At 45.3% G+C, this 27,696-nt stretch overlaps 4 protein-coding genes across 4 annotated transcripts; 3 read left to right on the top strand and 1 right to left on the bottom strand.

Annotated features, from left to right (window-relative positions):
• The first annotated feature begins 13,944 nt into the window (after positions 1 to 13,944).
• Positions 13,945 to 15,683, top strand: LOC6493544. Its single transcript, XM_001957934.3, has one exon. It carries the CDS (start codon positions 14,096 to 14,098, stop codon positions 14,867 to 14,869), a length of 774 nt encoding a protein of 257 aa, XP_001957970.1. The 5' UTR covers positions 13,945 to 14,095; the 3' UTR covers positions 14,870 to 15,683.
• Positions 15,684 to 15,916: 233 nt separating this feature from the next.
• Positions 15,917 to 17,395, top strand: LOC26514014. The gene is made up of 2 exons (XM_014910077.3): positions 15,917 to 16,409; positions 16,510 to 17,395. The coding sequence occupies exons 1-2, from the start codon at positions 15,947 to 15,949 to the stop codon at positions 17,289 to 17,291; spliced, it is 1,245 nt and encodes a 414-aa protein (XP_014765563.1). The 5' UTR covers positions 15,917 to 15,946; the 3' UTR covers positions 17,292 to 17,395.
• A 652-nt stretch (positions 17,396 to 18,047) lies between these two features.
• On the top strand, positions 18,048 to 19,634 carry LOC6493546 (aspartate aminotransferase, cytoplasmic isozyme 1). Its single transcript, XM_001957936.4, has 3 exons — positions 18,048 to 18,984; positions 19,037 to 19,205; positions 19,258 to 19,634. The coding sequence occupies exons 1-3, from the start codon at positions 18,141 to 18,143 to the stop codon at positions 19,607 to 19,609; spliced, it is 1,365 nt and encodes a 454-aa protein (XP_001957972.2). The 5' UTR covers positions 18,048 to 18,140; the 3' UTR covers positions 19,610 to 19,634.
• Positions 19,635 to 25,567: 5,933 nt separating this feature from the next.
• On the bottom strand, positions 25,568 to 27,566 carry LOC6506386. The gene is made up of 2 exons (XM_001957937.4): positions 27,330 to 27,566; positions 25,568 to 27,064 (listed from the first exon to the last, which is right to left on the bottom strand). Exons 1-2 carry the CDS (start codon positions 27,487 to 27,489, stop codon positions 25,911 to 25,913), a joined length of 1,314 nt encoding a protein of 437 aa, XP_001957973.2. The 5' UTR covers positions 27,490 to 27,566; the 3' UTR covers positions 25,568 to 25,910.
• Positions 27,567 to 27,696: the final 130 nt, after the last annotated feature.

The following is a 27,696-nucleotide window of genomic DNA, read 5'->3' as shown; positions in this document are numbered from 1 at the left end:
ACATTGGCACACATAATTTCCACGATGCCACTTCCTCGCTTCCGGCTCTGTGTGGAACATGTCGGTAAATCAGGCCTGCCTCCTCGACGTATTCCGGATACTTCTGTGGGTTTTCCTTTAGTTTCTTCTTCAGCGAGCCTATCCAAACGCATTCCGCGTCTTCGGTTGCTGTGGCACTCCTCAGCTTCTCCACGATCGGCTGGCGGGAAAGTGCATCCGCGACTACGTTCAGCTTGCCTTTCCTGTAGCTGATTACGTAATCGTATTGCTGCAGCTCGAAGACCCATCTCGCGATCCTTCCAAGTGGGCTCTCTATGTTGTTTAACCACTTCAGCGCCATGTGATCCGTTATCACGTCGAACTGGTACCCCTCCAGATATGGCCTCATCTGCCGAATTGCCCATATTATCGCGAGACACTCTTTCTCTGTTGCCGAGTAATTTTTCTCCGCGCCTATTAGCGTTCGGCTGGCGTAAGCGACCACTCGCTCGCCCTCATCCGTGTCCTGCGTCAGCACTGCGCCTACGCCGTAATCGCTGGCGTCCGTTTGCAGTACAAACTTCTTCGTGAAGTCTGGGCATGCCAGCACCGGGTCCTCTGCTAAACGTGACTTTAGCTTCTCGAACGCTTCTTGTTGTTTCGAAGTCCATTCCCACTTTGTTCCCTTTCGCAGGAGATCGTTCAAAGGTTTCGCGACCCCAGCGAAATCGGGAACGAACCGTCGATACCACGACGCCATCCCTATGAACTGCCGTACTCCTTTCACGTTTGTCGGTGGTTCCAATTCCGTGATCGCTGCAACTTTCCCCGGATCCATACCAATTCCTTGACTCGTTATCCGGTGGCCCAGGTACAACAGCTCTTCCCTGAAGAAATGGCACTTATCTGTGTTTATCCTTAAGTTTGCCACCTTCAGTCTTCGGAAAACTTCCCTTAAATTTTCCATGTGCTCCTCCCTCGTGCGCCCAATCACTATTATATCGTCCTGGTACGCGAATGCGTGGGGAGCCATGTCCGGGCCTATGACCTGGTCTAAAGCCCTTTGAAAAGTTGCCGAAGCCGAGTGTAGTCCGAACGGCATCACCTTCCACTGGTACAGACCTTTCCCTGGTACAGTGAAGGCCGTGTATTTCCGGCTCTCTTCCTCAAGTGGGATTTGCCAATAGCCGTCCTTCAGGTCGAGGCTGCTGAAAAATTTTGCCTCCCTCAATTGCTCCAAAATGAAATTTATCCTTGGCATCGGGTACGCATCCTTCACTGACTTTGCGTTTATCTGCCGAAAGTCTACGCACATCCTCCACTGACCCGTCTTTTTCTTCACCATGACAATGGGTGAGCTGTAGGCGCTGTTTGAAGGTTCGATGCATCCCTTCTCCAGCAGTTCTTCCACCTTTTCATTGATTTCCCCCTGTATTTTGGGGTTCTTTGGGTAGTATCTTTGTTTAATTGGGATGTCGTCCTTCATCGTGATTTTATGCTGGGTTATGTTTGAACAACCCTTCTGATTCCTGAACGCCGCCAGCTCTTCTTCGATGAACCTTTTGTCCCGCTCGCGCTCCCATTCCTCCGAGGGTCCCGCTATGGCTATGGACAGCCTATCCTCCAGACATCCGCTCCATCTCTCTCTTTTCGGGATCGTGACTTGGTGGCCTGCGCAGTTGATTGTTGTGCCGAATTCTGCGAGGAAATCCCATCCAAGCACCGCACTGTCTCCCATGCCCGGCAACACTATCATATTCAAATCCTTTTTCTTGTTGCCAAAGCTTACAGTTGTTAGGAGTACCATTTGAGTTTCTATGTGGCTCCCGTTGGCCAACTTTACTAATCTTCTTGTCGCTTTCCGTTCTCCGGCGATTCCCGGGTCCTCTGCTAGCTTTTCTGAAATGAAACTAGCCGTTGCCCCGGTGTCCACCATGGCCCTCACTTCTGCTCCTCCGACCTTGATGACCGCCGCCAATTGCTGATCGTCTCCGGTTAATCCTCCAACTATCTCTGAGAGGCAGCACCTCGCGATCTCCGCCTTCCTCTCTATGGCTGGGATCGCTGCACGTTTCCCGCTCTTTGGCAGCATTCCGTGCTTCTTACCCCCACTGCGCCGCACATCCTGCAGAACAACATTCTGGGGTTCCTGCACCCGCTGGCCCAATGGCCCATGCCTCCGCATCTGTTGCACGCCTGTGCTGGGTTTTCTACGTGTCCAGGCGTCGCTGCCCGCTGTATGTTCGGCTGCCTTTGGATTGGGTTTGCTGCCCATTGTTGGTTCGGCGGTTGTTGCCTTGGGCCTGCCCATTGCTGGCTCGGCTGCTGTTGCTGTGGCATTTGGCGATGCTCCTCGGGCTGCCATCTCTGCCCCCATCCCTGTCCTGGATGGCTCTGTTGCTCCGGTGGTTTATGCTGCAACTCCTCCTTCGGCCATCTTCTGTCTATCGCTGGGGACTGTCTATTGAAGACCTCCTCTTCCAAAGCCAGCTCCTCGAACTCTTCGGCTAGACCCATGACCTCCTCGAGTGATGCACAAGCGTAGGGTCGCATGAACATTTTCATGCGTGGCATGCAGTTCTCCACGAGCCTGTCGATGACCTCCTTTGTCGTCTTTCCCAACGGCTTCATTAGCGCCTGAAGGTCCACCATGTACTCTTTGAAAGGCTCTCCTCGCTGTTGCTTCCGCTGCTTTACCTGGTCTGCCAGTTTTTCGAAATATCCTTTTGGCAGGAAAAAGGCCTCGAAGCTCCTTCTGAACTCCTTCCATGTGAGCCACTCCTCGTCGTTCATCAGGAACCATTTTTGAGCTCTGCCCTGGAGTAGTTCGGGCATCGCTCGCGGGATAGTGTTTATATCCATCCCGTACGTTTTGGCAGACCATGCTACTCGGTCCACGAATTCGAGAGGATCCCCTGTTCCGTCAAATCGGAACGACCACTCTCGGACTTGCCTCGTTATCTTCGCATAATCCACCTGCACCGGGACTGGCTTCCGTACTTGTGGCTCCATGCTCCTCATGGTCTTCATTTCTGGCACTGCCAGACTTTGAATGAGCTTCTCCGATTCGCTCACCGCTCTCTGCCTCGGCGTGGTCCTCTGCGCGAACTTCTCCTCGAATCCCCGCGCGACCACCATTACTTCATCCTCCTTCGTTTCATCGACCCATCTTGCCACCAGTGCCCTCATGATCTCCACGGTTCCATCCGCTGCGAGACCGAGCTCTCTGCACACTTCGCACAACTCCTCTTTGCGAAGCGCGTATATCCAATTTTTCCTCCCCATCCTGAAGCTGTGTTACTCCTAGACTCTTAAGCAATCACGTAGTTTGGGCGCCAGGTGTAACGAACTGTTTTTCTATGTTTTGCTCGCAACAAATGCCGCGGCTAGCTCACAGAGTTTGAGGGTACGTTCCACCGAATTTATAGTTCGACGTGATTGCCCGAGCCCAGAAATAACACGTTAAAGCTTCTTTATAAATAAATCCCCTTTATTGTAAATAGTTTACAAAGCAATAAAAGGAATCTCACCGGCTGTCTGGCTCAGCCGACCGACCGCTCGTCCTCCCGTCGATCCCCGATCCCCGCTCCGGGTTGGTGCCAATACGCACGCCCTCCCAAAGCTTGCGCCCGGCAGGTCGTGCGGTCTTGGTGCCTGGCGCCGAAACGGCTCTCGGTTCCTTTCGTTCGGACTCACGGACTCTGGTTGCGGGGCCTGTGTTGTTGATGTCTTCTGCTGCCGCTGCCTGTCCGTCGCTGCTGCTCCCTCGTCGTCGCTGCGCTACGGTTGCCGCTGCTCCCTCGTCGTTGCTGCTATGCTGCTACCGCTGCTCCCTCGTCGTCGCTGCTATGCCGCTGCCGCTGCTCCCTCGTCGTCGCTGCTCTTCTGCTGCTGTTCCTCCGTTTGGGGATGCCGTGGATCTCGGAACCCTTGGCTTGCCTGGACTCGCCCTTTCGCCGTGGCCGGCACCTAATCCGTGTTAACAGACCGAGTGGCTCACCTCCCAGGCATACGCCGGGCAGGATATGCTCCTCGCTGCTTAGCGGCCGGATCAGGGCACGAAGGGCCTTCCTACCCTACAGGACACGCCCCCGGTCGCGTTCGCCACTCGCCTCCAAACACCTGCGTGCATACGCCCCGCAGGATCTATGGTAGGCCAGAGGTTTGGGCGTCGCGTCTCCTTTGACTCCAGGTGGTTTGCTGTGCATACGCTCCAGCGCCTGGATCAGGATTCTCTTGACTTCCCGGGGTGTCCCTGTCTGGTTTCACAAATGGGCTTGAGTTCCCGGGTTGGCTATCCCTCGCGTTACAGGATCACACCTGGATCGAACGGTCAGGAGCAGACAAGGCGTACGCCAGGCTGATCCGTTGTTGCCGCCACTACACCAGGATACCTGTCGTGTCCGGGAATAACTCCACCCGACTCTTTTACCCTGGGCCTCAGCTTTGCCGCGGATCCTTGATCCTTTTCCCCTGACTCCTTGCTCGATTCGATGCGCGTACCGCCGCCGGACTTACCCACAGGGGGTCCTTAAGCTATTCTCGAATATCCTCGCTCACTCGCTTTAATAGCCCGCACTAAGGACTGTCGGACTTACCCACGGGGGGTCCTTCAGCCTGTACTCCTAACTCTTCAAGGAAGCTTTCCAACTTGAATTCCAGACTTACCCACGGGGGGTCTTTCATTCACTCTCCCAGCTTCCCTAGAAGACTCGGCCCCGATTCGCTCCAAGGGCCCTCCTTATATAGTGCCAGAGGCGCCCGTTAATCCTTGCGAATCTACTTCCTGCCGTTAATCCTCCGCTCCTTCACTTTCTCCGTTAGCTTTCTCCAATCCCGCCGTCTTTCTATCGGCGGGCTTTCTTTGTTGACCCTCCCCCGATGGCCCCGCTCGGGCCACCGATCCGCAATATTTTTGTGCCGGTCATCGGACTTCGTCCCGATGCCCCGCGATCCCCCCCTGGACATCCCAAATGCATTTCTGTGTTTTGTGCATTTTCTAAACACAGCTGCGCAATCGCCGGCCGCTTCTTTCCCCGCCGTCCCCGCTGCTTCCTATGACCTTCGGGCGCGACCGCGGAGGCCCGGCCGGGACCGTTACTTTCCACGGTGATTCCTCCTCCTCCTACTTTCGTGCGCGACGCCGTGCGAATTCCTCTTGGCCCCGCTGCTGCCCCCCGCATGCCGTCTGTCCTTGATACCTTTCTCTTCTTCCGTATTTCTAAACACAGCAGCGCTGGCCCATCCGCCGCTGCAGGGCTGACTTTCTTGTTCCCCCCCCCGCTGCTGCCCCTCTTGCTACCTGTCCTGGCGTGTGGGAGATCTAATCTCCTCACAACACTTTTATTTCAGAAAAAGAATTTATAAAATACATTGAACCAAATATTGTAATAACATATAATTTAAGTAAAACGCAAATCAACCAAAATTGTGAATTATTTAATAAAACAATTGAAGGAAATAATATTATACAATTAAGCCAATGTACACTTGAAATAAGAAATGTCAAATTTACTACTTCAAAGAATATAAATGAATATAAAATAATATTGTCAAGTACCAATGTAACTCTACATGAACCAACACCAATTTTAAAACTTAAAGAATCATTAATCAATCAACAAAAACAAGATATTGTCTACAAATGGATTGTATTTATAAGCCTAATACTTATAGTTATAAGCATAACAATTTATGTAATATTCACTTATAAGCGTTTAGCCAACCACAAGGAAATTGTGGTCGAATTCAACAAGGATGTTGAAATTTCTAAAGGAGGGGCGAGTAGTGTATCCACAGATACACTTAATGTATCTGCAAATACCCTAGATAACGAATCCCCCATAAAACCAGTATACCCTGCCATACCTATCAAATCGTATATAAACAACATTCCAGAGCCTACTGTGGGAATAATTCAAATAGGCTAGACACAAACCCTTTCCCATAGCATTATCATTGGCATCCAGACATAAACATAGACATAAACCATTCACACGCCTTTATCGACGACAGTAGACGTAAACATCAAACCCCTTTTGCTCCAAATTCATAAACAAGTGCCCATCCTGGGAACCTACATGTCAGCATAAAATTCTGACCAATCAAAACTATTCAACCAAAGTCCATCTATGCTGCCAGCGTCGCTGTCACCGATAAAAGCTATAGTTATAAGAAAATTGAATTTGTAAAATCAGTTTATAATCTACGATCAATCCAATAGGATATCTTTATAACTCATTCTTGAATTTAATAATAAAATTTATAAAATAAAAATCCTAATTTTTATTTTTTATTTTAAATCGGGAATTAAAACATATAATTCATACGGTAAATTATTCAAGTCCTTGGCAGAATCGAGAAGTTTACACGTGGTTTTAAGGAAAATGGTTCTCAATGCCGAAGAAATAGAAGAACTATCGAATATACGTTCATTAAAGAGAGTACACTTTCGATTGCACCGCACCAACACCGCACAAAACATTGAATTCGATTCACCCATAATGGTTTTCAATACCACATCCATATTGGATGTTGAGTGGGATCAAAAAAAGTCTGCTAAAACCATTTCAAATTTTATAAATGATAAGAATGATGAAAACTATTTTGAAAAGAATGTATTTATAAACAACCAGAAATGTACGGAACTCAAACCTTACTATATATATTTAGATGATCTAAACATTCTGATCAGGGACATTGAAATGAGAGATTTTATTTCCGGAGCACTGTCACATGCAAACATTTTGGATAATATGGAAGAGCTGTGCAACACATTGAACATTCCTACGGACATAAATAAAATTTCCTCATATTTTGTGTTGAAGTCTTTTGTCCCCCTACTTAAAGAATACGCTGAGAACATAAATCTTTTGGCAAAACTAAATAATCTGGAATGGCTTGAAATAGAAATAAAAGTGAACATACGAAATGAGTTGAAGGAACTCCAAGAGACAAACCAACTTTTTCATGTGTTAGATATTGAAAAATCAATCCCTCTGGATTCCACCTCGATAGGTCTTATATTGATGTACCAATTACTAGGGTTGAAAAAAATACTATCCTCCTGTAATCTTACTGCTGTGAATAATGATCATATCATAACAAATTGTGAAATATCTTTTTTTTTAAGATTTTCTTTTCACATCAATATTCCATTCAAAGTTGCTCCACCAATCCCCGAGGAAAGTCCACGGTGTAGCTTCTGGCCTACCATAACAATTTAAAATCGTCCGCCGATAAGAGGCCGATAATTTTAAACATTTTTTACTCCACATCTCCAGATATCCAGATTCATACATGTCGGGTCAGGCAACAGCCACTGCATAAATTTAATATAAATGTAAAATATATATATATGTAATAATTATAGCTTAGCATATAATCATTTTTCTTATATCTTTTGTTAGTCGCAAGCCGACTCTTCTCGGCCGCTCGGCTTTATTTTATTGTTGTCATTAAGTTAACGAGCTTTCGCCCGCCCTATGCTAAAAGGCGGGTCTACTTGTACTCTTTATCTCAGTGCATACGCATCATAAATCGGAGCTTTCTGTCTCCATTTCATATGCAAAAATAAAAAGACATTTTTATAACGTGTGAAACAAATAACTATTTTGTTATTATTTTGGATAAAAGTCATTGAAAAATCTCAATGACCAAACATTGGTGACCCCGACGTGATATAATTAATATAAACTATAATTATTAAAATAAATAAAACAATTCCGCGAGCATAAAACAGTGCGAACATACCCGTTTTAATGTTGCGGTGTATTAACATACGTATGTGCATTTAAACATAAACGGCATACAGTGTATCAGTGGAACAATTATTTTGTATTTATACCTAAATTATTTAAAAATATAAATAAATACAATACATACAATTGTTATTCGGTCCGCCAACATACATACATACAAACATACATACATACGTTCCACTTGCAAGTGCATTCGGCTCACACAAGCTTTCATATATATATACATTCCACAACTCAGTGTACGGTTCTGAGCGCACAGTGGGATAAATAGTGTTCGCTGCGCTCAAATATAAATAAATATAAAAAATAAACGAGAACTATAATTTTGGCGCCAAAATTAATTTGTGCGTGTTTTTTACCTAAATTGAGCGTGTTTCAATTATAGTGGCGATGAACTCCAGCGGCGCCGTCACAGGAGAACCCACTCCATCTCGGAGCGCGATTTTAAAATGCAAGGCAAAAGGTATCCTCCAGGATTTGAAGAGGATCCAAGGCGCCCTGCAGCCAATGTCCAAGGTGGAGGATGCTATGCTCCATGTGCGTCACGGCCAGTTGGTCGCCATGTACGAGGATTTTAAGGCCATCCACGGGGAGCTTGAAGAGTTAGACATTGCTGAAATAAGCAGCGACTTGCGATGGACAGTGTCTGAGCTTGTAGCTACGATGCATGCCGAAATCGAGCACGAGACGTCGTTGCGCTCTGCTCGAATTGCTGCCCATTCCACCCTTGCCAGCGGAGTTTCCAGTGTCCAGGTGGAACCAGCGCTAGGTCGGAGTTTTCAAGCCTTGCCTCCTCTTCCTCTTCCTACTTTCAGCGGAGGATATTCAGAGTGGGCTGAGTTTCATTCGGTCTTTTCGACGATTGTAGGCTGCAATCCTTATATAAGTAAGGTGGAAAAGTTTCAGAGGTTGCGATCTTGTCTTCGGGACTCCGCTTTAGAGGCAGTCCGTTCCTTGGAAATCTCTGAGGAGAATTATGATGTCGCAGTGCAACTTTTGGAGAAACGATTTAATAACCGTCGGTTGATATTTCAGGCTCATGTGAACGAGATTTTGGGCCTCAATCTATTGGAAGGTGACTCAGTGGCAGCGCTTCGAGGGCTGTCCGATAAGTTCAATGCCCATATGCGAGCCTTAAAAAATTTGGGGACTACAGTTCAGATCGCCGGCTGCATCATTGTCCAGGTACTTCTTCAAAGGTTGGATCCAGCTACTCAGGCCAAGTGGGAGGAAGGTCAAAATGCCTCGAACTCGGATCTCATCCCTACTTGGGAGTCGATGGCAGAGTTTTTGGAACAGCGTTGCAGGACTTTGGAGGCTATGGATGTGGCCTTGGCCGCTTACGCGCCGGGCACTCAGGTGGGAAGACGTAGAGTCGCAAATAACAGTAGAGCATCCTTTATTATTACTAATTCACCTGCCTCTGCTTGTATACTATGCGGTGGGTGGTCCCATGTAGTCTCTGCAAGCCCAAGATTTTTGTCATTGCCCCCTGAGAGCCGCCTTGGCGAGGCTAGGCGACTAGGTCTATGCCGGAAATGTCTCCAAACTGGCCATCATCTGCGTGAGTGCCTCGCTGATAATTGTCGCAGTTGTGGGAGGAGGCATCACAGTCTGTTGCATTTTTTGGAGTTGCAGTCTTCCAGCAGCCAGCCTTCTGTTGTTCCGTCTACATCAGCCGCAGCCGAGTGCGCCGAGCCAATAGGCGCTTCACCATCCACGGCTAATGCACTAGTTGCCCAGGGTCGCAGCGGTGAGATAGCCTTACTTGCCACAGCGAATATTCTCATTCGGAGTCGTTCTGGGGTTTTTGTTCCATGCCGGGCTCTTTTGGATTCTGGATCGCAGGTGCACGTGATTACGTCCCGACTGGCTAGTCAGCTGCAGCTTCGCAGGCGCAAATCGTACGTGGCAGTGTCTGGCATCGGCGACACTGGCTTCGCGACAGACGGATTCGCTGTTGATGTGCTCCTACGATCCTGTTGCTCTGAATATTCGGCCCTCTTCAGCGCTATCATCGCCACCAACATCACGGACCTTCAGCCTAGTTTTAGCTTGGATGTCTCCAGCTGGAATATTCCGGCAAACCTCTCTTTGGCTGATCCCCAGTTCTTTCGACCGCAGCGGATCGATTTACTTATCGGAGCCAGTTTATTCTATGAGCTGCTGTGTGTGGGTCAAATCCAGCTCTCAGCTGGCCTACCGATGCTGCAGAAAACCCGGCTTGGATGGGTTGTGTGTGGCGGTGGTTCACATCTGGAGAGAAAGTCGTTCGTAGCCACAGCCAGCAAGGACGTTGTGAAGAGCTCAAGCCAGCTGGATGATCGCTTAGAGTGTCTGCTCCGTAATTTTTGGGAAATCGAAGACTGCTCCGAGCCCATTGTGAAGTGGACGAAAGAGGAATTGGATTGCGAGACGCATTTCGTGCAGAATTCTGCTCGCCTCGAGTCAGGCGCCTACTCGGTGAAGCTGCCGTTGAAGGTCAGCTCTGAGTTGCTAGGTGAGTCGTACTCACAAGCCGTACGGCGATTTCTCTCCCTCGAAAGGAAGCTTTGCCGTCAGCCTCAATTAAAGGATCAGTATGCTGCGTTCATAAAGGAGTATTTAGATTTGGGGCATATGTCTCCAGTACCGCCTAGCGCACGATCTGCCAGACAGTATTTCCTGCCACATCACTGCGTTTTGAAGGAGGACAGCTCAACAACCAAGCTCAGGGTTGTTTTTGATGGTTCAGCTGCCACTACGTCTGGGTATTCATTGAATGACGTTTTGATGTCTGGTCCAGTTATCCAACCAAAGCTGCTGCACATTCTTCTAAGGTTTCGTTGTCATCGAGTGGCCATTACAGGAGATATTTGCAAAATGTACCGATGCGTTAGAGTTTTCCCCGAAGACAGCTATCTGCAGTGCATTCTTTGGCGGAATTCCACCCAGGATGAGTTGCAGGTTTTTAAGCTGGATACGGTCACTTATGGGACAAAGCCGGCCTCATTTTTATCAATTCGGGCAATGCATCAGTTGGCACAGGATGAGCAGTCTATGTTTCCAAAGGGTGCCGAAATTCTGCGTCGCGATTTTTATGTTGATGATCTAATTTCCGGAGGTGACTCAATAGAGGAGGCTACCAACATAATGCAGCAAACATCGGGGATCCTCGCCAAGGGCCAATTTCGGTTGAGAAAGTGGTGCTCCAATGTTTCTGAAGTGCTCTCTGACGTACCGGAAGAGGATCGAGAGTCGTTCCTAAGGTTTGATGATGGCAGCAACTTTACGAAGACTCTTGGCCTAGCTTGGGATCCTTCTACTGATCGCTTGCTATTTTCGTTTGAAGGACTCCAGTCACCATCGAAGCCCACTAGGCGCATTATCCTCTCCTCAATCGCCCGGCTTTATGATCCGATAGGGCTTGTTGGACCTGTCATTACGAAGGCGAAGATCTTTCTTCAGAAGCTATGCCGTGAGAAGTTGTCCTGGGATGAAAGTCTACCTCAAGCTCTTCACTCCGATTGGGACATGATTTGCTCCAGCTTCGCCATGGCGCAGCGTGCTGAATTCCCTAGATGGTCACTATCATCACAGTCTGAAGTGGAGATTCATGGATTTTGTGACGCCAGCATTGAGGCTTATGGGGCTTGCATTTATGTCGTATCCAAGGGTACCAGGTCAGAAAGTCATTTACTCTGCTCAAAGTCCCGAGTCGCTCCTCTAAAAACAATTACGGTACCAAAACTGGAGTTATCTGGAGCAGAGTTGCTAGCTCGGCTTATGTCGGAAGTAGCTCAGTTGAAGGTCTACGACGGGAGGTATTTCTGCTGGTGCGATTCTGCTGTGGCGCTGTCCTGGATTCGGGAGGAGCCCGCTCGTTTTAATGTTTTCGTCGCCAATCGAGTTTCAACAATCCAGGAATTGACCAGAACGATGGAATGGCGTTATGTTCCTACGTCTTTGAACCCGGCAGACATCCTCTCGCGTGGTGCTCTTCCCAAGGAGTTAGTTACTGACAACCTGTGGTCCCATGGTCCTGCGTTTCTTCTTGGACTTCAAGACCAGTGGCCAGCAGCGGTGCTACCTGAAAAATCCTCTCTGGAGCTAAGGGCAAGGGTTCTGCTAATCAAATCCCCGTACGTTGACGTGACAGCTGGTTCCAAGTACGCCAACTCTTTTCCAGCACTGCAGCGCGTGTTCGCTTATGTGCACAAGTTCTCACAGCGAGTCCGTCACAAGGGTGTTGATGCTAGCGACATTAAGGCTGGAACCCACCTACTATTGCGTTTGGTGCAGCGTGTGTATTTTTGGGATGACATAAAGGCGCTACAGGATGGGAAGGAAATTTCGTCAGCCAGCATACTCGCCACATCCTCTCCCTTTTTAGACAAGTTTGGCCTGTTACGTGTGGACGGTCGTTTAAGAAATTCCACCTTGGATTTTGATAGTCGCCATCCAATTATATTGCCTAGAAGCCATCCAGTTACTCGGGCTATAATTGTTGATTTCCATGAGCGTAATCTACACACTGGGCCTCGTGCTCTGCTGGCTATTATTCGATCTCAATACTGGCCGATCGGGGGGAGAAAAACGGTGACGAAGGCATTGCACAAGTGTATCCGATGCTTCCGCACCAAACCTCGGTTGCTGGAGCACATTATGGCTGATCTCCCGGAGCAAAGAGTCAGCGGTTGCCAGGTTTTCGGAGTGACTGGTGTGGATTTTTGCGGCCCATTTTACTATAAGCCAGAGGTTCGCAATAAAGCTCCCGTAAAATGTTACGTGAGTGTTTTTATTTGCTTTGCTACTAAAGCCGTGCACTTAGAGCTTGTAAAGGATCTATCCACATCTGCGTTTTTACATGCTTTAAAACGGTTTATATGCACTCGCCGAAAGCCTCATCACATTTGGTCTGACAATGCGACAAATTTTGTTGGAGCTAAAAACGAGCTAAAGGAGCTGCTCCAACTCTTTATAAGCGATGAGCATCAACGAGCGCTTCTGGAGTTTTGCGCGATTGAGTCCATCGAGTGGCATTTTATTCCTCCTCGATCTCCGCATTTTGGTGGACTCTGGGAAGCGGCTGTCAAAACTGCAAAGCATCATTTTTACCGGGCTGTTGGATCCTCAGTTCTTGGATTTGACGAGCTGCGAACTCTGGTTTGTCACATTGGTGCTGTCATAAACTCACGGCCTTTATTGTCTCTTTCAGAGGATCCTGCAGACCTTGATGTTCTAACGCCATCCCACTTTTTAACTGGTGGTCCGTCAGTCAGTTTTATCGAGCCTGATGTCACAAAGCTGAATTATAACCGTCTGGACAGCTGGCAGCGTGTGTCTTTCCTGCAGCAGTCTTTCTGGTCCCGATGGAAGGAGGAGTATTTAAGCCTTCTTCAGCAGCGCTCCAAATGGCGCGCTTCCGGCCCTGCCTTGGCGATTAACGATGTGGTGCTAGTCAAGGACGAGAACCTACCCCCCATGAAGTGGCCGTTGGCTAGAATACTGGATCTAGTTCCTGGTCAGGATGGAGTGCCTCGAGTGGCGGTGCTTAGAACCGCTTCTGGAACTACCAAGCGCGCAGTGACCAAGCTTTGCCTATTGCCCCTTAAGGATGAAGTTGAAGGACAAGCCTCAACTGGGGGGAGTATGTCGGGTCAGGCAACAGCCACTGCATAAATTTAATATAAATGTAAAATATATATATATGTAATAATTATAGCTTAGCATATAATCATTTTTCTTATATCTTTTGTTAGTCGCAAGCCGACTCTTCTCGGCCGCTCGGCTTTATTTTATTGTTGTCATTAAGTTAACGAGCTTTCGCCCGCCCTATGCTAAAAGGCGGGTCTACTTGTACTCTTTATCTCAGTGCATACGCATCATAAATCGGAGCTTTCTGTCTCCATTTCATATGCAAAAATAAAAAGACATTTTTATAACGTGTGAAACAAATAACTATTTTGTTATTATTTTGGATAAAAGTCATTGAAAAATCTCAATGACCAAACAATACATGTGTACATATTTTTGGTTAAATAATAATATTATAAAACAAATAAAAATATCATTGTCAAAATAAAAACTATTAAACATTTTTTAAATTATTTTTTCATATCAGTGTAAACTCTGCAGTACTGAAAACCCATGACTCATAAGCCATGAGTCAAAAAAATGAGTAATAAATGAGAACGAACACTTTCGTTATTGCCAGAACGGAAATACACCTTCCTGGAGTGATCCATCAATTGAAAGCCAAAAAAACAAAGAATGAATAAAAACACTTTTAAAACACACACTGCAAAGAAAAATCAGGACAGTGATTTGGAAATTTCCGATAATCCATATGCTTGCCACACATTTTTGAGGACAATATGACAAATTTTCGTATTCAGCTACTGTCGGACAATAACGTCGTTCTTGTACAGGCGATAGGCCACGAGACGGAGATTTTTCTGCCCCAATTGTACAATGAGCGCTTCGCTCTGAGGAACATCATCCGCAACCGAAGGCCTAATGCCAGATACGATGCTGGCGAGGATGTCCCCAACCAGGGGCAGCTGCCGTCCAGCCATCCTATCGCTAGTCATCCTAATCAACGTCCCAGGCTAACTACGGCAACGGCGGGCTTGGCTCCTATGGGTGAGAGTCCTCCGCCCGGAGGCGGACGTGGAAGTTCTACCTACTCTGGAGCCAGCGGAGGCGGAGGTGGTGGTGGAGAAGGTAGCGATCATGCGAGACCCCTTCAATTTACCCTCAAGTTAATATCCAACGAAAAAGTGGTCCTCGTGGAGTCTAGTGGTCACGAATCGGAAATATTTCTGCCATATCTTTCTGGCCAATTCATTGCCATGAAACGCGTTACCGCCAATGAACTAATCCAGTGCTCCCGCCTCAAGTCCCGACCACAACTCACGCCAAATGGGGCACTGAACCAACCCCAGGCCCTGCCCCCAAACTATCCGCATCAAGACCATTTGTCGAAAAGGGATCAATTGTTCTTCAATCCTAGTCAATTTTTTTTCCACAATAACAGTACGGATACAAATACTCATGAATCGGAGAAGCAGGTCAAGACGCGTAGAAAACGCCGCTACCAGCCCAAGTACGCCGGAGCCGGAGATCAGCAGTCTGCTGGAAAGCGCTGAGGTGGTAAAACGATATACCGGCTAACCAGTCGAAAGACATAAAACCTAGCCCGGCCTAGAATCTAGCATCAAAACCTGAAAAGTGTGTTGAAAATTTCATGTTTTATCGAACTGAATCCGAATTAAAATCGAGGGTAAAATGCACTGCGGTCAGGGCAGTGCGTCCAAATTTTCATTAAAGCTGCTGATGGGCCAAAGAGTGGTCCTTGTGGAGCATCCGGGTCTGGAGCCACAATTGTTTGCGCCCATTTTAAGAGAGGATGGTGTTACCTTGGAAAAAGTCACCATCGACATGTCATCGGAGAAAACCATTGGCCTTGTCCCAAATGAAGTTCCTGCCGAGGGCAGCAGTAAGGACAACCAGGTCAATTGCCCGGCGGAACTACCACATCCAGTTGATGTTGCAATGGATCCTCTCGATCAAAGGAAACGGGTGCGATTCCAACTGGCACACAAGCACAAACACAATCTGGAAACCAAGCCTAAAAATCTGGAACCCAGTCGGGAATGTGTCGTCCACGGCCGAACGGTTAAAAATTTGAGCATCCGGCATGTGCCGCCACCGTTTGATGTCATTTACAAGATCTTCTACCTGGACAGAGAAAGCTAGAAGCAAGCAGACACTCATTTCGGCCAACAAGTAACGAATCATCAACTGTCCTCCCTGCAGGAAGATACATATTCTTCAGACTGAACATCTTTAACTGATAAGATGGCTCACTGTGAAGTGGATGTACCTTCGAGGAGGGAATTGTTACCGCTTTGATATATTAGTACTTTTTTTGAATAAAAATTTAACAGTGAAATATTTTAAGAATTTTTAGCAAAATTCTTTTTTAAAATACTATTTTACAGATTCGAGACTAGAACCTCCCCGCAGAGCTTTTTCTTGTAGCTTTAAGCTGCTTAAAAAACAGCATTGTGATAGGTCAGTTCCCACGACTACTCGATGAACTGGTTTGCCGACCAATAACCTACGACTACGTATCTTATCTGAAGAATAATAATATAAAGTTACTCATAACATTCAATTCCGTTGCAATTTTGGTTCAGTTTAGATTCGGTCGCCGTAGCAAAATGAGTAGCAAAAATCTTATAGATCTCTGCGACGACAGTCTCTATTATATTTTTGATTTTTTACCCACCGAAGATCGGATTAGTCTCGCGCAAGTATCCCAAAGATTTCGAAATGTTTTTGTCGATAAGTACGGAAGCAAGTACAGTGAATACACCCTAATTGCGGCAAGTCCACGTCAGGAGCTAATACAGTTCTGCATCTGTTGCAAAATGGTGAAATCCCTAACCATCGATCTGGATCATTTCGATACGAACAAATATTTTAGAAACTATGGTTTCATAGCACCGAAAAACAGTTTTCAAATCCTGTGCCATTCTTTGGCGGGAATGGTTCGGTTGGAGCATTTATCGATAAAACAACTGAAAGATCTTGTCACACCGATCAAAAGATTGTTTTACCAAATTCTAGATCCCATCAGACAACTGTCGGACCTGAAAAGTCTGCAGATCGTAGCAAGAGATGGTAAGAATTTCGTACACCTTATCATATAATAATTTCATCATACATATACGTGGCTTTTATTTATCATTTAAAAATATTTAATTTTCATTTGATCCAACAGATTGTGTTCTGAACCACTTGTCACAACTCCAATACCTAGAAAGCCTGACCCTTTTAGTTCCCAAAGTCCCTGTTGCAACTTTGGTCAAGTGCTGCAAGTACAACACCAACCTCAAGGTTCTGCATCTCGGATACTCATGTGTCCAGGGGAGCATAGGAGACATTGTGCCACACTGTAAGGAACTAGAAGTTCTCAAGTTTGGCATGACAGCAGAAGCCTCGACCTACAAGCCACTGGCCAGACTTCCCAGGCTCCGAGAACTCTACCACTTTGGTATCCGCAGGAGTGGCTCCTTTGAGCCGCTTCTCTCCGATCTGGCCACACATTCGCAGCTGACCCATCTCTCCATTGACGGAGGAAGTCTCACTCTCTCAGAAGCCAGTCAGCTACCCCGAATCCGGAGTTTGACCCACCTGAAGTGCTTTTTCTTTACCACCGAGTCCTTGGAGCTAATAGCCGATCTTGTCAATCTGGAGGAGCTTTGCGTGTGGATGTCCTGTGCCGTGGACGTAACCAATAGCCTTCTGAAAATCATTGCAAGCTGCAAAAATCTGAAGCTTCTTCGATTGGCGGCAGGAAAAGTCCAGCCTAACTTTTTTCAAGAAGCCATAGTCTTAATAAAAAAGGAGAAAGGAGCTGAAACACTGCATCCCATATTGAAATTGGAAGTTCCAAATTATATTAACAAGCAAGATATTACTCAAGAGGCTTGCAATAATTTATATTATCCATTTCCAATCGGGAGAGAACTAATCAAGTGGAATACCTTCAATAATGATTGATCTATTCTTGTTGTTAAGTTAACGAAGATCTCAATGGATTTAGATTAGAAATAATTTGAAATAATGTATTATAATAAAAGTTAAACCTATATTTAGAAGAGAGACCAAAATTGTTTCAATTTCGGCTGATCACTGATTAGTAATCAGTAATGCCCCAGCGATGCCTATATCTTGGCCAATTTCCATCCGATTCTTGAGCGGAATACCTTAAACGATTTGTAGATAGATTCTCCTTAATTCTGCATCAAAATCCAAAGACGAAATATTTTTTAGATTTTTTGTCACTTTTTGTGGGGGATCCCCTTCTAAGATCTGGAAAATGCATGGAAGGACAATATGGCCCCCAGCGATGGCTATATCTTGGCCAATTTCCATTCGATTCTTAAATGTAATACCTTAAACGATTTGTAGATAGATTCTCCTCAATTCTGCATCAAAATCCAAGAACGACAAATTTTTTAGATTTTTTGTCACATTTTAGACCCCCTTCGAAGTTCTGAAAGATGCATGGAGGGACAATATGGCCCCCAGCGATGGCTATATCTTGGCCAATTTCCATCCGATTCTTGAGCGGAATACCTTAAACGATTTGTAGATAGATTCCCCTCAATTCTGCATCAAAATCCAAGAACAAAATATTCTTTAGATTTTTTCTTAAGATCCCCAGATCTTCATGCATGGAGAAATAATATGGCTCTACCGAAAGCTGTATCTTTGACAACTTCCATCCTTTCTTGTTTTTTATAAAAAACATTAAGATGCCTTAGTAGCCCTTTTCCCCTTACACGTACCTAATATTTGTGCTCAAAATTCGAAATTCTCGTCTTTTTTAGTCTTTTGTCATCGACGATGAGTGTGATCTTAGGTCTCGGCCAAACTCTTTTGCCCCTGACTTTTAGCCAATTTTCCAGCCGCAGTAGTACGAAGTTCGCGCCTTTCGCTTGTCTGAAGGCCGTCCAGCCCTCCGAGTCAGAGATCCTGGAACAAGAATACCGGCTAGATGGATCCACAGAGAAGCTTAACCTTGCCCCGGATATCTTCCGAAACGAGCTGGGGCGACCGAATGTCTTTTCAACGATTCGAAGGGCGGAGATAATCCTCTGTTGTGATGATTCCCTGTCACGTGAACCGCTCCCGCCACTCGGAAATCTCGAATTCTTGCAGGCAACTACCGAGATGGTCTTGGGCAAGAGTTCGCCAGCCGAGGTTCAGAATCGGGTAATTGGTATCCAGACGAAGAGCAGCCACGAGGCTCTGGTGCTGGCTGCAAAATTTCTTCGCCGCAAACTGAATCTGGAGGTCTGTCTCCTAGCGCGCCCTTGTAATGCTGAATACTGGAACATATTTCGAAGAGCTGGATTCAACTGTCAGAGCTACCAGTACTACAGCGACGTTAAGGGACAACTGAACATCTACGGACTGGTGGCCGATCTGATGGCGGCCCCGGAGGGAGCAGTTGTCATCCTGGACGGCTGCGCCCACAATCCCACCGGAACGGATCCCTCTGTCGACGAGTGGCAGCTGATCGGGCACATTGTCAAGTGCAAGAAGATGCTTCCGGTGATCCATCTGGAGGCAGCCGGATTGGCCAGCGGCGACGTCAACCAAGACGCCTGGCCAGTCCGCCATTTTGCGGAGACAGGCGTGGACTTCCTGTGCGCCCAATCATTTGACAAGAATTTCGGACTCTACAGTGGGTTGTATTAAAATCTCAAGGATTTCCAAATTATATTTCTAACCCACAGATGATACCATTGGACAGCTAATGATTGTGCTTGCGAATGCCGAGCATTACAACAAAACTAAACAAAACTTTGAAGAACTAATATCAGAGAAGAATGTCGATAGCTCAGCCGTCTCGTCCAGTCGAATTGTAGCTAAAGTACTCAACTGCAGGGAAATGCGCAACAATTGGTAAGATTCTATTAAACTTTATCTCTTGTCTCTAAGAGTATCAAAATTCTAGGTCGGAAAATCTATTGGAAATGCACAAGAGAATTCAAAAGATTCGGTTACAACTGACCGACAAACTTATCGAACTGAAAACCCCCGGGCATTGGAGAAACTTGAAGGCTCAGAAAGGACATTATATGTACTCGGGACTGTCACGCCCTCACATTCAAGAACTAAAACGCAAACATATATACATTCCAAAATCTGGGAGAATAAATTTAAGTACAATAGAACCAAACCGGGTGGCACATTTAGCCGAAACCATTAATGATGTGTTGCAAGAAACGAGAAACCAAAATTCGTTAGATGCTTTATTTTCATGTGATCACATTGATGCCATGTATCAATACTTTCAATCTGTTTAAATATAAATAAAACGAAAAAACACAATTTTAAATAATGCGATAGTGGGTAGTAGCTTGAAAGGTTTGACCTACTTGCCACTTTATTGCAGCATTTATTTGTAATTAAAATCATAAAGTAGGTAACATCAGGAAAGGGAATAGTATGCCACCTCACTTCCATCTAATCAACTTGAGAATCTGCTTTGCAGCAGATCCTTCATCCTTCAGAAAAGTCCCGACAAAAGCCTGCAGCCTCACAGAACTTCAAGAGTATGTCGCAAATTTCGCATACTCAAGTTCCAAAGCAGGAACATGATATGAGTATCTCAAAAATAGTTGTGCAAGTTGTTCGCCCTTCTGAGAGAATGATGAAAAATGCACTTTGTAATTTTCGTAGCTCGTAGCTTGTAGCTCGTCAGTGTGTGGCACATGCAACGTCGCCCATCCGTCGCCCGCCACTTATAAATGTCACATTAGAGTCCCATTCTCGGGCACAGAGACGCGGGGTATGGTGGTATACGGGTGTGGAGGTGTGGCAGTGGAAGCTCGTTATACTTCCGCCCACCCCTTGCCGAGTGTGGGCGTGGCTCTGGCTATATTTGTCCGCACAGTTGTTGTAATATGAATTTATATTCTTGTCACATACACTTTAGCCGTGAGAATCCAAGTTAGCAAGTGGCAAGAGGCAGCTCCCCGACAACTGGTACATGAAATAGATTATTTCAAAGTAGAGTTCTTAAATCTCATTATGTGTAAACAAAATCTTTTCTTTTTTATCAAGGTAATTTATGAGATATTTGCAGAGCAATTCCCGAAACTAAAATTGAAAGAGAAACCCTTCATAAATACCATCCCCCGTTTAAAAAAATAAAGCTTATAGGGGCAGTTTATTCCACCGTGATTTATTCAACTGTTGCTTTTCGAACCCATCACCAAAAGTATCAATTTCCCTTCCATCAGTTAAAACCTTTTTGTTTGACAGAGTATTTAACAAGAACGGGCCCATAAATCTCTGTTTTTCTGGCCACCTTTCTCGGCCACCTACGGACTGGGCCCAATAGATTGAAATACATTTTCGATTTTATGTTTTTTTGGGTGTTGGGGAGTTTGTTTTTTATTTCATTTCGGTGTTCATTGAGACTTAAAGTCGGCTGGATTTGGTGACGGCATCAGAAATCGAAGTCCTTGTCGTTGTCTGGCCAGCAATTTGTCAGCTAGGGCAGCCACTGGTCGGACTGGTGGGGAGTCCGACTTTTCCCGCTACTTGCCAACTTAAAGCGCCCTAATGACCGCCATTGTAGCCGGGCGGGCGTTTGTTTGCTACCAAAGCTCTCACTTCCCATATCCGTACTCGGTGATTGGCCTGCCAAACGTATCCATTCGTTTCTCCTTTGTGAGCGCCCTTCGATTCAATTGATTTCCAGTAACGAAAGCGATAAAATCACACACTCACACCCCATCCTGTAGGTTTATGTATTGTTTGGCTACATGTGGCCTCCTGGCCTATATATATTTAATGTATTTTGTCGTATTGTTGCTTGGCGATTTATCTTTGATTGCACTTGTACATATCAGACGGCTCGAGGCCATCAAATTTACACTTGAAGTGTCTCTGGGAAATGCTTTTGTCTGGATTTCGTCACCTATGTAGCTTATGTGGCTTACAGCGCCGGAAAAGTGGTCAGTTCATTGAACTGTAAAGTGTAAATCATTTCGGGCCGCCTTTTAAATTCCTGACCGGGCCCAAAGATAGGCATTTCCGGGTTCATTCAATCTGAAAGAAACAAACAAATCAATTACAGATATTTGAGTAATCATTGGGATATTCTTAGGAATTCAAAGGGAAATATTTTTAAATCATCAAAAACATACCTTGATTTAGATATATTCTTTAAATTCAAAGCTTCAATTTCGAGAAAGGGAAACTTCGACGACACTCTGCTGATTCAAATGCAAATTACACTAAACTTTCAAACCGAAAAAGTTATCTACTTTCTGGAGCACCACAATAAAACTGAATGATAACAATTTGGTTTGCATGGCAAAGTCATTTTCAAGCCACCACAGCACCAGCGCCAGTTGTTACCTTTTTGGCTTCGTCTTACCTGCTTGTGAACTCGTGAGCTTGCTCGCTTGTGGTAATCTTTTCACCGCCTTTTTGCGGCCCACACGGCACCAGTCCAGGCAGGATTTCCAGGATGTGGAGTGCAGAACTCAGGATGCAGCCTGCAACCGCACACCGACATGCCAATTGTGGCCAAGACGGCGGGCCAAAAAGATGATAAAAAGCACTGCACCCGTCGAACGCCACTCGGGCAAGGTGGAAGAACTGAGTGTTAACCCATTTGGCTCGTAGTTGCTGTTCTGCGGCTTGTTACATATTTTAGCATGCTCGGTTTTATGCTGTTTTTATGGGCCTGTTCTCATCCCATTTGATTGCCCACAATCATTTTTCTCCCAGAGTCCCTCGTATTTTCGTGTCATTTAAACTAAGAAAAAAAAAATGTTTTGAAAGTCTAAGAAATTCGTATTTAAATTCTTGTGTTTTAAATTTGTATAAAAGTTATTTTAATTTCATTGCAATACCTTTATTTAATTTGAATCATAATGTACAAAAATTCATAAATTTTCACGTGGTTCCAAGTCGTTGAGGACAATGGCTGAATCCTTTGATCTTACCTGGCGACGACAGCAAGTTAGGCGCCCAATTATCGTTGCTTTTTATGGGCAGGGTTATGAAATGTTTTTAGATGGTAGTACCTCCCCATAAATACTCGCACATACATATTCAAATTCAGGCACACTCTCTGCTCTCAGACACACCGTCACCTCTTCCCATAAATGGTTTTATATGCCTTTATGGCAGAAACCAATTTATTTGCACATCCCCTTCGCCTTCCTTAACCCATTCTTAACCTCTTCCTTTTCCGGTTCCTGTTCCTGATCCCGAACCCCTGGCGTTCCCTCCCCCTTTTTAAAGTCAAATCATAAACAAGGGCATAATGGAATTTCCAGCAAGAGCTGAGCCACCTTTGGCCTGAAATTTTAGAATATTCTAAGGAGAGGAAGCAAATCACTTTACTTGAAGCTTACCTGTAATCAGAAAAGGAATGGGAACCAAAACTGGCTGTGATGGGGACAGGTTACAGGGACCATTAATCAAGTGCCTCAATCAGACTACCACCTGTACTCAAAAATCAATTTCGTAACCACGAACAAGGCGAACTAGACCCTACTTGATGACCTCATTAGCCTCAAGTTGCTCGACCCTGACTCGGCCATTTACTCGGCACTCATCTGCAGTCAGATGCAGTTGCACATCCAGTTGCAGTTTGAGTAGTTTCTGCCACACACTTTAGCCTACTTAACGACTTTGTTAGCCATAAATTCCGCTGCCCAACAATAAGGATATTGGATGTCAACGTCGTCTTGTCTTGCCGTTGGGTTGGCCGTTGCCCGCCGGCCACCCATTCCCCACAGTAATTTCCAGTAAAATGAAACGGAATTTCCTCTCCGGCTTTTCCCTTTTCTTGCCACATTTTTTTCACCCAACATTCTTTATTCTGTATTCTACATTCCGGCATTCTCCAATTTTCATATTTTCCTCTTATTTCATTTGAATTGTGTGCACGTATTTTATGCACTTTTCCTCTTGTTTCGCTTTTTAATGCAAGGATAAAAGATTGTTGCTCAAATTGAGGATACAAAACACTACAGGTCCAGCATGTCCCTTAAAGTGTCTTAAAAATATTGAATTTAAGAAAGATGATAATGATTTTGGTTTTAATCGGACATAAATAAATTGCCCCCGGACTGCCTCAAGAGATATCGATTAAAGATATGAGACCCAAAAATTGGTAATAAAATAGGGTCGGTCACAGAATCCTCAATTTCCAATATAAATCAAAACATTTACTGCTTCCTGTTGGTCCTATTCCTCCCCCATCTCACACCCATGTAAATAAACCCAAAAACGAGGAAGAGTTTTCATTGTTTGTGTATTTTTATATGTCCTTGCATACTCAGCGAAGGATTTTCAGCAAGTTCGGGTCAGATCGTAGCTCAATATATATATGAATGTGTATTATGTAGGGATATGGGTTGGTACACATATAGTTTATCGTACGGACGGAAGGAAGCAAGACCCACAGCGGGAAATAAATTCAGACGGTAGCCGGAAATTATTTATATTATATTTTTTATGTGTATTGTTTTTTTTTTATATTTTATTTGATACATTTCTGTGTTTTTTATATTTGTTTGTTTGCTTGCCAAATATTTAATATGCATTTTAATCAAAATAAAAAAGAAGACCGGAGCACGAGAGGTGGCGATATTAAAAAAAATGTACACGGAGGTCGGGGAAAAAGCCCAAATATAAATTATAATTTCCGCAGGAGGCACCAGGACACAACACATCCTTCTGGCCCAAGCTCAGCACCAAGCGACAACATCTGCGTGAAGTGCGTTCAATTATTCGACTTTTTTTTCGTGTTGTTGGCCTGTTGTATCCTTGTATCTCAACTTTGGTCCTTGCTCCTTTTTGGCCCGCAGCTCGCAGCAGATAAACTTTCATCAAGTCAGCAAAAGAAAACAGACAACAACCAAGCAATTTGTTGTTTTTTTCGCCTTTTATTTTCTGTTACTTTTTTATTTTGGCTCTCAATTTTAAGGGAAATGTTATTGCCACTAAAGAAGAGTCGTCTGGACTTTAGACTTTGTGCTGCACTTCATTTCGTATCCTAAAGCGGGATACAATTGTTACAAATGTTTTTCAGCTAGAAGCGGGCATTCAATTGGAAGAGAATGTATGGTAAGTTGGCCCAAAATGGCTTTGTTTATTCATTTAAATTGAAATTTTCTGGTTCGAAAATTACATTTTAATTTTATGTGTTGGAGGGAAAATGCATCAAAAGAAAAGGCTTTTTTAACTTCCAGGAACTGATGATTTAAATTAAAATAAATTCTGATACATATTTCTTTTCATTGCAGGCCCCATTTTATTATTACTGGCCAAAATCCGTAAAGGATACTTGAACAAATATTGCTTACCGCACAACCTAGCATAAAAACATAATTGGAACTTGCCCCTTTCCAAAATCCTTCCATAAAGAAGCGAAAAAAGAAGCTCAACCAACCTGACCTAAGCGAGCGGAAAACGGAAAATCGGGGTACAAAAAAAAAGGAAGAGCTGGAAAAGCGAAAAGGAGCAGCAAGGAGCTTCAAATCAGCAAATGGAAATGTATCGAACGCACTGAATGGAGGCGAAGGCAAATATTCATGATAATGCCAAGGACGTTGACGCTCCTTGGGCGACGGGAAAAACGGAAAACGAGCGGGAAACGGCATGAAAAACCCAGCGGAAAATTTAAGAAAATTCTTCACGACAGCCTTTTTGTGTGGCTTGGCCCAGAAGAAAAAGGATTAAATCAATGTTGTGGAACAAATTGCGTTTTCTATATGTGTGTGTGTGGTTGGTATGTGAAGGTAATGCAGCCGAGCCGTATTTGATATCCTCGTTTCTTCCAGCGATTTTCCTTCGCCGCCAACAAGGCAAAGGCATAACGAGGGTACTCCGACTTTTCCGTATACCGTATTCCAATGTGAATAAAGGAGTGGAAGGATGTGGAAGTAACCCCGCCCTCCGGACATGACCACACACGATGTCCCATTTGATTTTGATGGCGTGAAGCTCACACGAGCGTTAATAATCTGAAACACACACGAGAACGGGGACACAACTCGGTTGAATTTTATGGGGAATGGGTCCTTAACCATTGTCCTCACAGCTCAAAGCATGAAAATTAACATGTTTGATTTATGAAATCAAGGGAATTTTTATTTAGATTACAAATCAATAGAAAAAAGGATTATTAAAATGTTAATCAAAAAGTCAAGAGAAGTGGTTCAGTTTTGAGGAGGGAATAGATCAAGAAATGATATTAAATTTTATTTTAATAATTGAAGACTTTATTTACATTTTAAATTAATATTTTATGTTTTATTATTTAATATTTGTTTCAATAATTATTTTATCTTAGCTTGATTTTTGTACTTGCTTTTTTAACTTAATCGAAAAACAGTTGACTTTTTTTATCAAAAGACATGTCTTTAAGCAAATTCCGGGAAAATTTAGATAGTATCTACCAGATACTTCGTTGTCTTCCAACCTTGATATTGATATTTGAAAAATGATTTTGAAACTTTGCATTGAGTGACCGGAAAGCCCTGCAGATACCCCACTTCTGATCCACAACACTCAGTCTTTATTGAACTCACTTAAACCTAATCCGTAAACTTAACCACCGCACCGCCCCCGCATCTAGGCGAGCAGTTCCTCCACATCCAAAAGGGGGCGTGGCAGGTGAGTGACAACCCTTGCAAAGTCCGCCACGGAACAGGCATAGAGATAACCCTTTCTCAGGTTACCCTTGGCGTTGCCTTTTCGCAGCCAGTGTAGCCATTTGACCCGCTCCTCAACTGGATCGCAAATGATATAGGAGTCCTGGATCTGGTCGAGGGTGGCCCGGGGATTATTGACACCCACGAGGGCGATGCCGCGACCAGGATTTGCGTTGTCAATGAGAACACGATAGAAGAGCAGGGGCACGGCGAGGACACCGTTGTTGTTGGCATCGGTTGCCAGGTGAAGGGTACGATTGCCCACCTGCAACACCCCATGGGTGCCCGTATACACGGTGGCCGAGATGCCGGAGTTGGCCACAAAGCGGCGCGTGGAGTCCTCTAGCGTAGCCCACTGGCCGCCGTTGAAACTTTGCCATTGAGGCGCCACGTTGACGTAGTTGAAGCTGCTCCTCTGCTGGCTGGCATAGATCAAGTCCGCCTTGGCCGCCAGGTGGCCACGGGCCAGAAAGTACCCGTCTTTGACGTCCAGCAGACCCGCCCCGGCCAGCAGCTGCTCCTGGTACCGGTGAGTGTAGATTCTGGCCATGTCGTAGCCCTCGAACTGGCCGGCGGGGCTGAAACTGAGGCGCTTCACGTTCTTCTGGTGGTGGACATTCGCCGGAACCAGATGATGGTGGGCGTAGTGGGTGCGCAGGGTCAGGGGGTCGTGGCACAGTTGCATGGTCTCCACAAATCTCCCATCTCCGGTGGCATAGCCCACACGGTACATAGAGGCGGAGGATGCTTCTCCGCATGGCTTGTCCACTCGTTCCACGATGTACGGTATCGACTTAGAGCAAACAAAATCACTGAACTTGATGGGCTCACCCAACCAGCCAAAGGTTGTCTCCTGCAGACACTGCACCCGTATCGAGCGTCCTAGCACCCGTCCTGGCGGCACGGTTTCGAAGGACTCGCTGCAGTACAGTTCGATGCTGTCACCGCGGGGTATTTCCAACTGCCCCTTCGAATTGGGCAGCCAGTAGAGATCCGTGCCCGGATGCAGGTACAGGGGTTGCACTTGATTGGGACGTGGCAGGTCCTTTTGAACGTCCACTTTGCAGGATGCACCTTAATAAAAGTTTAATAAGGGAATACAAAATATTCTTTGTTGTATTTTAAATAACATTGTATATACTCTTAATCACTAAAGTATCTAAGTAATATGAACTATTCTCTCCTTAAATATGAAACCACACGACCACCTGTTGCTACGAAATCTATTAAATTCTCCGCAAAGATACACATTTCTGAGATACTTTACGTTAAGCTAGAGTTTCAGTGAAAGTGTGCTCTCCTCTCTTATAAATTTTGGACAATATCCAATTCAACTCACCTGTCCGGATCGTTTCCCCATCGAACTGCAGTCCGTGGAGATCTTTGATAATTTGACCCACATCGGGTGTGGAAGAGATGGCCTCGCGGGCTCGAATCTCTCCGAGAAGTGTGATTGCCACGAGAAGGGCAACCACCCGAGCTTGCTGTGATTCCATCATTAATTTAAATGCGAAACGTGGCGGTGTTTTTGCCGTCTAACCGCTGACTGAACCGCTTGATTGGCGAACAGGTGTTTTTTATTCTCAGTTCCCAGTGCCAGTTGGAGAATGGCTCTCTGTCTCTCGCCAGCGACACGCTGTCTGTCTTCTCTCCGCCCCATTGGTTTGTTTGTTGACTTTGTCTTGGATTCTCAGCGAAGACCCAGC

The sequence above is a fragment of the Drosophila ananassae genome, chromosome 2R (genome assembly GCF_017639315.1).
Source record: "Drosophila ananassae strain 14024-0371.13 chromosome 2R, ASM1763931v2, whole genome shotgun sequence".
Taxonomy (NCBI): domain Eukaryota; kingdom Metazoa; phylum Arthropoda; class Insecta; order Diptera; family Drosophilidae; genus Drosophila; species Drosophila ananassae.
This window is presented reverse-complemented; position numbering and strand designations above follow the sequence as displayed.

Coding starts and splice junctions, on each gene's coding strand:
- LOC6506386 (XM_001957937.4), bottom strand. CDS start 27,489: ATGATGGAATCACAGCAAGCTCGGGTGGTTGCCCTTCTCGTGGCAATC. Junction 27,065..27,329: donor TGGGGAAACGATCCGGACAG/GTGAGTTGAATT, acceptor ACTTTTATTAAG/GTGCATCCTGCAAAGTGGAC.
- LOC6493544 (XM_001957934.3), top strand. CDS start 14,096: ATGACAAATTTTCGTATTCAGCTACTGTCGGACAATAACGTCGTTCTT.
- LOC26514014 (XM_014910077.3), top strand. CDS start 15,947: ATGAGTAGCAAAAATCTTATAGATCTCTGCGACGACAGTCTCTATTAT. Junction 16,410..16,509: donor GCAGATCGTAGCAAGAGATG/GTAAGAATTTCG, acceptor TTGATCCAACAG/ATTGTGTTCTGAACCACTTG.
- LOC6493546 (XM_001957936.4), top strand. CDS start 18,141: ATGAGTGTGATCTTAGGTCTCGGCCAAACTCTTTTGCCCCTGACTTTT. Junction 18,985..19,036: donor CAAGAATTTCGGACTCTACA/GTGGGTTGTATT, acceptor TCTAACCCACAG/ATGATACCATTGGACAGCTA. Junction 19,206..19,257: donor AGGGAAATGCGCAACAATTG/GTAAGATTCTAT, acceptor TCAAAATTCTAG/GTCGGAAAATCTATTGGAAA.